Below are 14,425 nucleotides of genomic sequence, written 5' to 3' on the forward strand. Positions count from 1 at the left end.
GGCTTTGTCCAGAAGGACGTCCTGAAGGTATACTGGTCTAATTAGCATATTACCCTTTTATTAGTATAGATTAAATAACAATTGGAAACATTCTCAGTTATTTTTTAATTGGGGTGGCATTGGATAATAAAATTATATAGGTTTCAGGTATACAATTCTACAATATATCATCTGTATATTGTATTGTGTGTTTACCACTCCAAGATGAGTCTCCTTCCATCACCATTTATCCCCGCTTTACCCTTTTCTACCTCCTCCCAGTGCCCTTCTTTGCTTTGGCAATCGCTATACTGTTGTCTGTGTCCATGAGTCTTTATTTTTTTTCTTTGATTAATCCTTTTCCCCATCTTACCCAGTCCCCATCCCCTGACAGCTGTCAATCTCTTCTCTGTATCTATGAGTCTGTCTCCACTTTGTTAGTTTATTTTGTCATTCTCAGTTATTGTTTATATGTTTTGTCTCTTAAGTTGGGCTTTTATAGGTATGGCTTTTTCACGGGTAATGTTTTATCAAATATGGTCATTATAAATTAAAAGCCAGGATACTATCATTTGGTTTGTAGGCCTTTGATTAAACTACTAGAAATGACATTACAGAAGAGAGTTAGAAGAAGTAGGTTATTTGGCCCCAAAAGGAGAAATTGAGGGAGGTCACAATCTAGGTATCTATCAGGTATCTAACAATCTAGAACAAATCCCCTCGTTTTGACTGTTGAGGTAATTTTTATGCACATAAAAACAAAAATAAAAAATCCATAATAGTTTGAGAAAGATTCAAGCTAAAAAACTGTCTGTAAATCCAGTTTACATCTGAATGCTAGTTTGGGTCATTAATAACCCCCTCAGTGATTCTGAATGAGCCCTGAGTAATTAGAACCAGTTGAACCCTGAGCAATTAGAACCAGTTCAATGGAATGAAACTTTGAAGTCCCATTAAAGATAGTGTGCAGTGTAGTGAAAATAAAGTAGACTGAATGTTGGGACCCTTAGATTCCAGCACTCATTCTGCCTCTTACTGAGACCTTGGACAGATACATAGCCTTGCTAGAATACAATTGTCTGATCCCTGCATAATGTCTCAGGTCATTTTTTGCTATCAAGTCCTAAGCACTTATTTGCTCCACTGAACAAAAGATTATGGGAATGTGAATTTAATGTAACTATATTCAACCAATATTCTGGAGCATTTACTCTATGCAAAGCATAAAGATAAACCACAGAACTCCTCATCTCAAGGAACTTACAGCCTAGTAGGATGATAAAAGGTACAAACACATAAATAATCAGAACATACACATATTGACTGCTTACTATATCCTAGGTACTGTTTTACATGCTTTACATATATTAGGTAATCCTCATTACTACCCTTTGAGGTAGGATCTGTCATTCTCTCCATTTTACAGATGCGGAAACTGAGGCACAGAAAGGTTAGGTAACTTGCTCAAGAATAGCTTGTGTTTAAACTCAGGGTCTGGCTCTAGAGTCTGTCCTCTTAAACACTATTCTATACTGTCTATAAGCAGAATGAAATAATTACATACACATACATACACATGTATACAGATTAGTTACATTGCTATGGAAATATAGGGAAGAAAATATTACTTCTTTCTGAGGAATTACATAACTTTCTATGAATTAGTTGGTATGTGAGCAGAACCTAAAAGGACTTAACAGAAATAAAGAAGGGAAGACTGGCTCTTCAGGGCAGATCAAGGATAGCTATAATAATAAAAGCATAATATGCTAATTAGACTGGACAGCTGGACATCATTCCAGACATCCTTCCAGACAAAGCCGCGGTGGCAGGGGCCAAGGTAGAGGCAGTTAGGGATGATGAGGCAGGTATGAGAGAAGTTAGGGGTGATGAGGCAGGCAAATGAGTGGTTAGGGGCGATGAGGCAGGCAGGCAGAGTGATTAGGGGAAATCAGGCAGGCAGGCAGGCGAGTGGTTAGGAGCCAGCAGTCCCAGATTGTGAGAGGGATGTCCCTCCCACTGCCTGTAGGATCGGGCCTAAACCGGCAGTCGGACACCCCCCGAGGGGTTCCAGATTGCGAGAGGGTGCAGGCTGAGTTGAGGGACACCCTCATCCCTGTACATGAATTTCATGCACCGGGCCTCTAGTATTAATTATAAAAAAGAGACAAATAAGATGGTTTCCAAAAGCCTTTGCCAATGTTTAATGGACACCAGTTGGGAAAACTGGGTTAAGGACAACTTTCTTGGCTGTGACAGAAAAGGCTTGATGACCTCCCAAGCTGCAGCAAATTTTTCCAGATGTGAGAGTCAGTCATGTTTCCCAAGGGCGATGGGGCACAGAGATAGGAGTGTTTAGAAGGGAAAGACTGAGATTTCTCAGTAAGACATTTGAATTGACCAATTCCATTGTAGTGATCAAAGCCTCTCTTATTTCTAGTGATATTAATAAAATCAATGATGCCATTGCTGACCAAATGGCCATTTTCATTCAGCGCATGACCACGAGCATCTGTGGGTTCCTGCTTGGATTTTACCAGGGTTGGAAGCTGACCTTGGTCATCATTTCTGTCAGCCCTCTCATTGGAATGGGAGCAGCCGTCATTGGTCTGGTAAGGGTGTCTTCTCATTGCTTTCCAACGGGAGATATTGTCTCTGAGGAACAGCCAAAAATATAAGCTCGAGTCCCTTCTCCTGAGTATGGCTAGTCAACATCTTTATCACTATTTTGACTGATTATTCCTCAGTATCAAATAACATTCCATAGATTAGGGATTAATGATATTTTAATAACATAAATATTGCTGTATTAATAACAATAACAACTACACTTATTGAGCATTTACTATTGTGCCAGGCACTATGAGGAGCTTTATCTATATATATGATCTCTAATCTTTATGACAATCTTATAAAGTATTGGTGCCATTTTAAATATAAGAAATGGAGACTCAGAGGGATAAAGGGACTGCACAGATAGTGAGTGACAGAATAGAATTCAAATTCAAAGGGGACTGACTCTAAATTTCCACACACTCTCTAATGCCTGTTGCTTCCCTGGTCTCCCAACCTCAGATGCTCCCTCAAAAAGGCCCAACAAATATACCCATATTAGTAATAAGCACCTAAAAGAAATTTCTGCAATCACTACTGTGTTCTCTCTCCATTCCATCTGATCAGTTTCAGAGAGAGATTACTTGGTCCATTCCAAGCAGTTTCCCAAGAGCAGTCTCCATTCCCCAGGTGCACAGGCCAAGAAAAAGTGTGGGAGTAGGAATTTTGGGTCCTCCCAGTTAAAACACACTCCCAAGGATTGAGAAATTCTTATAGCTTACTATTAGAGCAACCACATTAGATAGCAGGTCCTGGGACCAGGCACACTAGTAATTTTCTCTAAATGAGAGTAGAATTCAAGTGAAAAGCTGACGTTATTGAGCAACATGTACCAATCTCCAGGTGATATTTTTCTGGAAAACTATTCTCTACAGTCCACTGGTTCTAATATTCAATAGAGCCAGGTAATGCAGAGGGACAATAGCAAAGCGCTCACTGCACTTAACTAGGTCCCAACCTGGCTTAACAAAGGTATGTTTAACTCATCAAAACTTCAGTCTTCTCAACTTAAAAACAAGGATAATACCTCCCAAAGCCATCATGATGACTCAAGACATAATCCACGTTATGCACTCAGCATAGCACCTGACACAGAATTAATTACTAAAGAGATATTAGCTTTTATTTGTTCCCAATCCACCATATCATGCAAGCTTTGCATAAGTCTTTTCTACCAAATGCTCTCCAGCTGCACTCCAGAGGAGCCTGTTTCTGTGGAGGGTCTGTGGGGATTCTGCACACATCTGATTAAAAACTTTTCCTGCCAAATACATGTAATCTCTTTCTTTAAACCCATGATAAATTAATATTCACACTCTACCAGGTCACATGACACATTTTAACATGCTGGAGACCGACAATGTGGCCTGGTTTCCGTGGCTTTATACCGACTGAGAGCACTGCTTCCCTTGCCTCAGTGCCCAACATTTCAACTTCAAGTGATTTGCAGCGTGGTGCCTCTGCGCTGTTTTCTTCTTGACTTCAAGTCTGTGCCTGTTTGTGTAAAATGATACAGGCATCTTCCCTGGGCTCAATTCAAAACAAGGCAAGAAAAGGTGGAGGGGCACTATATGTCATGGTGGAAGATATGATGGGCTTTGTTTGCCTTTGACTTTTGTACTTACGATGAGAAACATGAGCAACTGTTAGACATTCCCCAATCTACATTTTTTAAAGCTCCCGTATCAGTTTAAGTGAGATTATTAATGTGTCATTACAACAAAAATTGATAACATTTGTAACTACTTAATTATCTCATTGCCATGCTGCCAGTACATATTTGTGAAATAAATTAGAAACGGATTGTGGTAAAAACTACAGGCGTCCAAAACACCCAAATTTAAATGTTAATGAAAGTAACCTCACTTTTCTTATTGTTGCCTTTTCAATTCACAAAAGTTTTATAAAATGTGGATTTCTGAGATAAACATATTGCAGTAAAATACTACTTTTACTTACTTTATATCCTAGAATTATACTTAAGAGTTTGTTTGATAAGAGTTTTGCTGCTAAAAGTTTGGAAAAACTAGGAAGAGAAATCCTCTTAGTGTGGGTATTAAATGTTTTTTAGGTTTGCTGAGTGAGATAATTTCCCACAATATTTGCTTTTTCCCCTCCTTGTTTCTTCATCTGTGCCAGGAATTTTATTGGTAGTTAATTCTCACTAGGATTCAATCCAAGTTCAATTTTAGAAAAAGTAACTTGTTTAATATTAAGTAAAATGTCCTTTTACTTATTTTTGTGAAAAGCAAATGTAGTTGGTAGATAAATAGTGTAGTATTTATCTGAAGCTTTCTCCTGTGGTATTACCTTTGCAGGCTCAGTACCTCTCTGTCATTCTATATTCTAACAACGTGATGCCTGCACTGACCTCTGGCCTTTGCCTCTGATGTTTTTTTTTGTTTGTTTTTTTTTTGCCTCTGATGTTTGTGAATTGTGCAATGGTCTCTGGCTAGCAGCAATGAAATGTGACTTTTTAAAAAATAATTAATAATGGCTGTATTTTATTTTATTTTTTTAAACTTTGTTGTTGAAATTATTACCTATGTCCCCCTTTTCCCCCCACTGACTACTTCTAGCCCACCCCCACCGCTTCACCACCCTATTGTCTGTGTGCATTGGTTATGCACCTACGCATACAAGTTCTTTGTTGATTTCTTCCCACCCACCCATCCACCCGCGCAGCCACCTACCTATCCACCTGGCTGTGTTTTGACTTGAAAACTTCTTTACTGTAATGATGAAACACTGTGGTCTCACAGAATGCCCTATTTGGAACTTACTCTGCGAGAGGGGTTTTGAGGCTGACTTTTTTTTTTTTTTTTTTTTTTTAGTTTGAGCAGTATCATTTATTTTTTATTTTTTATTTTTTATTGTTTAAAGTATTACATATGTCTTCTTTTTCCCCGATTGACCCCCCCCCAGACACTCCCACACCCGAGGGCAAGCCCCCACTGCCCAGTGTCCATTGGTTATGCTAATATGCATGCTTACAAGTCCTTTGGTTGATCTCTAACGCCCTCTCCCCTGCCTCTTATCTCTGGATCTATTTTTGTTCATCAGTTTATGTTGATCATTATATCCCACATAGGGGTGCATATATCCTTTCTGATTGGTGTTTCTGGTTTCTTGGGATATAGTCCTAGAAGTGGGATTACTGGGTCAAATGGGAGTTGCATTTTTAACTTTTTGAGGAAACTCCATACTGTCTTCCATAGTGGCTGCACCAGTCTGCATTCTCACCAGCAGTGCATGAGGGTTATTATTTCTCCACATCCTCGCTAACACTTGTCGTTTGTTGATTTGTTGATGATAGCCATTCTGACAGGTGTGAGATGGTACCTCATTGTTGTTTTGATTTGATCATTAGTGACTTTGAGCATGTTTTCATATGTCTCTCGGCCTTCTGTATGTCCTCTTTCAAAAAGTGTCTATGTAGGTCTTTTGCCCATTTTTTGATTGGATCGTTTATCTTCCTTTTGTTAAGTTGTATGAGTTCTCTGTAAATTTGGAGATTAAACCCTTATCTGAAATATCATTGGCAAATATGCTCTTCCATGCAGTGGGCTTTCTTGTTTTGTTGATGGTTTTGAGGCTGACTTTTGATGCAGTCATTTTGATATGTCAACAACCAAACACTGGTGCATCAGGTTAGCACACATCGAATTTAGACCAAATCCTTCCTTGGCGAGAATCTAGTCTTGTGTAAAACCATGTCACCTGTTTACTCACCTAAATGAATCACTGAGTGACAGACTGACTTACTTAATTACCTGGTCTTCAGATATTATTTTCTTCTTTTGGATTTTAGAGTGTGTCCACGTTTACTGACCATGAATTGAAGGCCTATGCGAAAGCAGGGTCAGTGGCTGATGAAGTCATTTCATCCATTCGAACAGTGGCTGCTTTTGGTGGTGAGAAAAAAGAGGTTGAAAGGTTGGTTAATTGAAATGTCTTCCACTTTCCTGAATTTCCTTGATCCGTATACTACCCTGAAGCTTCCCCATTTTTTTGTACAAAGCGGCATATTCACCGTGGTCTACGGTACCCGGAGGAGCTTTTGTTCAGAGGTAGGTTGGCAGAGTAATGATTGCGATCAGAGCACTACAAGGACTCCCAAGCCCTTAGCTATGTGTTTTGGAAGATGTTAGAGTCAGTAATTTTTAAAAAGCCATCTTAGGTTAGATATTTATTTCTAACTCTGGTGGGGGGTGTGCACACATACTGTACTGCATACCGGCTATAACAGTTTGCTGCCATCAAGGAAAAGCCTCCATGATCTAAAGTGCAATTTCACACATTTTTATTGAACACTTTTTTATTCAATGTGTTTTATTCAGCTACTCAACTACACATTCTCAATTGCTAGCAAATCCACCAAATAAAAAAGAGAATGGGATTTACAGTCTCTAATTATCTCTTTTCCTCTTTTATTTTTCATTTGCGTCTTTTGGTTTGTGGAATGAAGTTTTCTGATTTCTCATAAAAAATTTTTCAGTAGCAGTAGCATATTTCCTTCAGTATAAAAGATATCTTCTCCTATTGTTAATAAAACAAGCAATGTGAATGTTTTAAAAATTAACCAACAGGCTAGACCTTCAGTTTTGTCCTATGAAATGTTAAAGTTCTCCACAAATTTACTTTTTGAGACGAAGGAAGGCAGTTACAGCATGACTAAACTTTAAGACAATGCCCATTATTAATGGCTAAATGATAGAATTACTGAAGCTTAGTGTTTGGACTGAATTTCCACATTGTTATCCATGTCCCATGGCTGTGAATCTGACCCATCATGTTACAACATAGCATTCTTGGTCACAGGGCAGATAGGTGAGTGAGTATATGCAGATGAATTGGTGCAAACACTGTATTCAAACCTGGAAGAAAACAGTTGCATCTTTTTCTGATAGAAAGCATGTCACATGACTTAATAAAACAATATAAGCACAAACAGTACTGGATCCGTCATGTCCAGACATGTGTGCTGAACAATTCTTTTCTCTTGGGGGCAAAGCTTACCCCACTGTACTCATCCCTGAAGTAATCAACTGTGAGGCTTTGTTAGGCATCATTCTTTCAACTCATTTCATTGCCAGGTTGAAACAAACATTAAATAACTACACAGAACTTATTGTTTTCTTTCCCTAAAGCTGTTCTGTGTTTGGATGCCTTTATCATCATTGAGGAAAGCCACTGCACTGTGGTCTGTATTAAATATTCTAACTTGAGCCACTACTGCTGCTGCTGAAAGAGACCCAAATGTTTTCTCTTCACAGGTATGAGAAAAATCTCGTGTTTGCCCAGCGTTGGGGGATTAGAAAAGGGATAGTGATGGGATTTTTTACTGGATTCATGTGGTGTCTCATCTTCCTGTGTTATGCACTGGCCTTCTGGTACGGCTCCAAACTCGTCCTGGATGAAGGAGAATATACAGCAGGAGCCCTTGTCCAGGTACTTGGTTCTTGATGACCCACATGTAACATTTCCTGTTGGCTTCTCAGAAAAGCCCACAGTTAAGGCATTTTGTTTATTCCTTTACTGTCTGAGGGAGGACAGTGTCAATGATTCGGTGGAGTCCATCTGCAGAAATGAGCAACACGAATGAACTTTATGGTAAAGGGATGCTGAGCATTTGAATTGATGAGACTACCGATTTAATGATCTTCAATTAAATAAAGGTTTTATAGCTGCAAAACAATGATTTTTCTGACTGAGTCCAAAAGGTAATATGGCATGAAAATTGGAAGTCAGTGATTTCTCAGCTAAAAATTAACGGCTCATATAACTGAGCTTAATAGTAGCACAATATATGTGCTAATGAACATATTTGTGAAAACATAATGAGTTACTAAAATGCCAAGCCAATAAAATCCTCAGCGGAACAGGTAATGCAAACATATTTTATTGGTCACCTGCTTATATCTGCTCATCCTGCAGAAGTACAAGCATTGAGAAAAGACATCTTTCCTTTCATTCTATGCCTGCAAGGAGAGAACAGAAAAAAATAACTTGGTACATTGAAAATTAAATAATGTATGATTCCAATTGGAAAGAGTGATTTTTAAAAAACCCTTGGAGCTCTCTTTACAAGAATCCAATTTTATGGTTCTGTTAAAAGAAAAACTGAGGCATATTAAAACTTTTAGGAGTTCATTTGAGCAAAAATAATACTAATTAAGTGGTGCCAAAATAGAAGTTGTTAGAAGGGCTTCACTATTAGAAGTGAGGGCAAATGCTTTTATAGAGAAGAGGTGGAAGCAAAGCAAAGACATTATTTGATTGGTTATAGCTTTAGCAGTTGTCTTATTTGAAAAACCCTAGTTGGCTCTTTGTGATTGGTTGCTCATAGGTTTTGATTTCTTAACCTTGAGGCAATTTCAGGCTTAGGTTTTGGTTTGCTTATGTAAGCTACTAAGGCATAAAGCCACCTCAGTCTAATGACCTCCTTGTTTAATTAATTTAAGAGTTCTCACCTTTGAGTTTCCAGTTTGATTGTGGATTACTCTGTACCTTCTGTAGATAATTCATTCCCCCAATTAATATTTCTTGAGTACCTACTATATGCAGACATGCATACTACATCTCTCTAACATTTTAGTCATCAATTACTTCTTTATTTTGTAAAGTTTTTAAACAATTTTATTTTTAAATTATATTATAAATTCATTACTATTTTGTATTAGTTTCAAGTATAATGATCAGACAGTCATAAACTTTACAAAGTGCTCCCCCGATATTTCCATTGCCCACCTGGTACCACATATAGTCATGAAAATATTATTGACTATATTCCCTATATTAGTCATCAATTATAAACCTGCCTTTTACTTCTAACCTCTTCCTGCAAGCCTCCTCTTACACCTTAAGAAAGTTTTCTTTGGGAAAGTGGGAGACATCCTTTAACAGAATAAGCTTTGATTGTTCTCTCTCTCTCTCTCTCTCTCTCTCTCTTTCTCTCTCTCCTCCCTCCACCCCTTCTCTCTCTGTCCTCTCTTCTCTTTTACTCATGCTTGAGTAGCAAACTATGAAGACTGAGTATGCATGAGTTGAGTTTTTTAATCCACTAAACTAATTAACAATTAGGTTAATCTAATGTATTTTGTGATGCACAAAATCATTATTGGCTGCAGAGTAATTGGGCATAAATGATAAGGACTTCACATAAATGATTGTAATTAGTATCACTTGTACCCAGACAAAAATCATACTCTGTGATCTATTAGGGGGAAAAAATGTAAGGGAACTGAATGGTGACGAGGCCTGCTCTTTCATGCCCCTCTTAAGTTTCAGGACTCAATAATAAAAAATAATAGCAGTCATAGAGAATAACATTATTAATTATATACATGGTGTGAAGCACTGAGTGAGGTATCTAATAAAATTATCATAGGTAATATAATTTTATTCTGTAATTGATGTTATTATACTACCACTTAAAAATGAAATAGAGCCATGAGGTTGGGAAATATGTGCCCAGTGGTATGAAGTCGGATTTGAACTCAGGTTTTGGGGGCCTGACCCGTTAACCACAGTGTTGCTGACTCTGGATCTGTCTTCCACGTGGTCACAGATCCCCCTTTCTCCAGCACAGCACACGCACAGGTAGATTGTTTCCCAGTGGTCTTTCCAGCCCTCCCTTTCCCCACATTAGTCCATAGGGCTAAACGCCGCTAAAGAGTGACATTTGGAGTGAGCAATGAGGGTCTATTGGGATGTGTGCCAGCTATTGCGAGGTAGTAGTTGAATGCCCCTGTCCTGTCTCACTCACTGTTCTCCTACGAACCCCGAGAGAGACCTTTATTTGAGGTAATGTTTGCAAAGCCTAGCTGAGTGAGGATTTAAGCCCAAACCTCAGTTTAGTACCCTAGTGAGTCAGTCTAGAATCTAGAGCAGGGGTTAGCAAACTATGGCCTGCAAGCTAACGTCAGCCTGCTGCCTGTTTTTGTAAAAGAAATTCTATTGGAACACAGCCACAGCCATTTGTTTAATATTGTCTATGGCTGTTTTTGCATTAGATAGCAGAGTTGAGTAATTGCTGAGCACATGTGGCCTGAAGAGCCTAAACTATTACCATCTGGCTGTTTGGAGGCAATGTTTATCGACCCCTGAGCTAGTACACATGGAAGGGTTCCTTTGCTCAGATAGGAAGTCTTTGGAATATAGTGATCTTAACCCAAGCTACACCACAATTACTGTTCTGTTTGTTCACCTTTCCACTTCCTAACTGTGAAATCATACTTTTTTCTTCATCATCAGCACTATTATTTATATGGCTGAACTGGATTAATCACTTTTCATGCATTATCTCATTTAATGCTCATAACAATCGCATGAGGGATATACTCTCATTATTTCTGTGCTATAGATAAAGAAATTGGGGCTTGAAAGATTAAGCAACCTGCCTAAGGGAGGACCTACCTGCCATATTTAAGGAAAAGGAATAAGAAGAACAGATGAAGAGATAATGTTTACCCCCCTACATAGAGTGGGGAATTCAGGGAGAAGTCAAGACGGGGCTGGCCCACATAATCCTGATATGTGGAATGGAGAGGTGACTGAAGAGGGAGGGAGATGGCTGAGAGCCTTTGAGAAGCCTCATGGTCAGAATCCAGCTCATGGAAATCACCACAGACCAGGATCATCTGAAAATGATTACCTGAAAAAGACTACATTCATGCAAAAGTCAATATTTAGCTCAACAAATAACGGTAGTCCCTTATAGATGGTGACCATTGAGATAGCCTCCATTTGAGTTGTGACGGGCAATCAATCTTTGGTTGGAAGGGTGGAGAGAAGGAGTCTTGTGCTCTTCCTGGAGGCCAGTGTGAGGAATTTTCTCTTCCTTTATAAACTGATAAAAACAGAGTGCTGTTGGGTCATGATCATGTCACCTTTACCTAACCTAGTGAGACGGTTGAGTTGGTGAATCAATGACAGCTTCCCCAGCTTTGCACAAGAACCTGGACACTCCATCTGCATGCAACCTCCAGCAGATGAACCTGGGAGGTAGATAGAATGTCAGTCATGAATAGGGTTAGATACTGCTCTACCACTTAATATATATTGTGACATATGTGAAGTTAGGTAACCTCTGTTAAGGATTAAATGAAGTAATACAGGATAAAGCACATAGAAACATGACATTATTATTATTATTATTATTATTATTATTACTACTACTACTACTACTACTAGAGGCCTGGTGCAAGAAATTCATGCATGGGGGATCTCTCAGCCCTGCCTGCATCGTCTCCAATCCTGCAGGATCGGACCTAAACCGGCAGTCGGACATCCCTCTCACAATCCGGGACTACTGGCTCCTAACCGCTCCCCTGCCTGCCTGATCACCCCTAACCTCTCTGCCTGCCTGCCTGATCACTCCTAACCACCTCTGCCTCCTGGCTTGGTTGCCCCTAACCACTCTCCCCTGCCAGCCTGATCACCCCTAACTGCCCTCCCCTGATAGCCTGGTCTCTCCTAACTGCCTCTGTCTCAGCCCCCGCCACCGTGGCTTTGTCCAGAAGGATGTCCAGGTGGATGTCTGGAAGATGTCTGGTCTAATTAGCATATTACCCTTTTATTAGTATAGATTATTATTATTACTATTATTATTATTGCTAGTAGTAGTATTATTGCAGTAATTATCCTAATAGCTAGTATACTAGTAATAGTAATATAGCAGTAGTAGTAGTAGCAGATCTATATTGTGTGTACCAAGGTCTAGGACAATCAAACTAATCATATTGTCATTATTATTTCAGGGACCCCTTAACCAGAAAAACCATTATAAGGCTATTTATATAACGAATCAAATTATCATATCACTATTCTAACCCACTTTGTGTTGATTGAAATCTCTGCGTTCACACGGATAGCCCCAAAACACATGAACACCATGTTTATCTCTTCTCACTTCAGATTTTCCTCAGTGTCATAGTGGGAGCTTTAAATCTTGGCAATGCATCTTCTTGTTTGGAAGCCTTTGCAACTGGACGTGCAGCAGCCACCAGCATTTTTGAGACAATAGACCAGGTATGTAAAGGCCAAAAGTAAAGGCTATTCATAGGTTGGGGGTGGGAAGAGGAATGAACTCCTAAGGAATTTACCCTCAGTGTTAAAAACTATCCGGAACTATCAGAATGCCCTCAATTCAGCAATATTCAATAAGTGCTGTCATGAGCCTGACCCTCTTCTGAATTGGGAGTGCAAGAGTGAAACAGAACCAATAAGGCCCCTGCTTTCATATCATAACTGGGAAATAGGCAATAAAGAACATTTATGGGGCTGGCATAGCTCAGGTGGTTGAGCATCGACCTATGAACCAGGAGAATACTGTTTAATTCCCGGTCAGGGCACATGTCTGGGTTGCAGGCTTGATCCCCAGTGTAGGGTGTGCAGGAGGCAGCTGATCAATGATTCTCTCTCATAACTGATGTTTCTATCTTTCTACTTCTCCCTTCCTCTCTGAAATCAATAAAAAATATTTTTTAAAAAGAAATAAGCACATTTAAAGAGAAGATAATATTAAATAGTACACTGAAGGAATTTAAGTAGATCAATGTGATAGCAATTGGGGGTGGGAAGGAGTGTTTAAATTGAGTGACGATGATGGCATTATCTCTGAGGAGGTAGTATATGAGCTGAGGACCAAAGGAAAGAGAGTTGGCCCTGCAAAGGGAGACTGGGGGTGGTGAATTGGAGGTAAGAGCAGGGAGGGTATTCATGGAAGAAAGGCCTTCAGTTTGGAAAATAGCTTGGTGAATGCAAGAAGCTAAAACAAGGCCAGTGTGATGAAACTGAGCGAGCAAGGGACAGAGGCTAGGGATGGGAAGGGGCCAGATCATGTAAGACTTTAAAGCCCAGTTCATACGATTGGATTACTTTGTAAATGTGACAGAAAGTCTGTACCAGCTAGAAAAGGACCCTGATAGTGTGGCTAGAATTTTTCTGGTTAATCTATTAAATCATTGGAGGTCAAGGTAGAAAGTCAAAATCTAAGAACAAAAGGGAAAATGGCAACATGTTCTTTCCATCTGAAAACAATGCCCTGGGCTAAGCGTCAGAAGCCCCGTAAATCCAAAGTGCTTTGTGGGTTCCCTAAACCATGGCTACTTAGGAAGCATCTCACCTTCCCGAGAAAATTTCTCATCACTGTATCTGTTTTGTACTTTGGGGCTTTGTGTATTGGGATATAAAGAGATTATTGAAAACCACATAGGCCCGTTGAATGATCCAAATTCTCATTCCTGGGTTGTTATTTGCTCAAGTAAGATGATGAGTCTAAAAAGCCCCTTAAACTGTGTCAAAAAATTAAGGCATTTAAAAATTATTTTATTATCTTTATTGGAGATCTGAGAAGAAAGTAGTTACACTATAGCCCCAAATAGAGACATGGTAATGAATTTCTCTCACTAGTGTGGAAGAGTAAGAAGCTGACCTGGGGATGTCCTGGTAGCAGCAGATGACCCTTGTCTGATGAACTGGGATGGTTAAGTTCTAGGTTAGGCTCACTACTAACAACAGCAGAGGTGAAATTCAGCAGATCAACTGAAAGTTGATAGTGTTTGAAGACACCCTCTGAGGACATTCAGTTACTCAAATCTTAGACCCCAGAGTGGTTGACTAGTTGTGTGGCCTTAGGCAAGATACTTAGCCTCTGAGATGTCTCAATTTCCTCAAGTGAAAAAAATGTCTTGTTAGGTTATAACGACATTTACTTAAATTTTAAAAAGCACACTAAAACACCTAGTACATTGTCTTCCATGGTCTCTTAATAATATAATTATACATACTAATCTTAATATGTAGATCAGTACTATATATTATATTAGTA

At 39.2% G+C, this 14,425-nt stretch overlaps 1 protein-coding gene across 6 annotated transcripts in view; it reads left to right on the forward strand.

The window, feature by feature from the left end:
• The window catches only part of ABCB11 (ATP binding cassette subfamily B member 11), an 88,142-nt gene that overhangs the window by 25,399 nt on the left and 48,318 nt on the right, over positions 1-14,425 (forward strand). For 4 of the 6 annotated variants that reach the window (XM_059704204.1, XM_059704199.1, XM_059704198.1 and 1 more), the window contains 4 exons: positions 2,420-2,591; positions 6,404-6,528; positions 7,869-8,043; positions 12,511-12,624. In XM_059704204.1, the coding sequence (XP_059560187.1) occupies positions 2,420-2,591; positions 6,404-6,528; positions 7,869-8,043; positions 12,511-12,624 (586 nt within the window). Of the gene's footprint in view, positions 1-2,419; positions 2,592-6,403; positions 6,529-7,050; positions 8,044-12,510; positions 12,625-14,425 lie in introns of those variants that run through there. The other 2 variants (XM_059704202.1, XM_059704203.1) reach the window with 2 other exon arrangements.

Source organism: Myotis daubentonii, chromosome 7 (genome assembly GCF_963259705.1).
Source record: "Myotis daubentonii chromosome 7, mMyoDau2.1, whole genome shotgun sequence".
NCBI lineage: Eukaryota > Metazoa > Chordata > Mammalia > Chiroptera > Vespertilionidae > Myotis > Myotis daubentonii.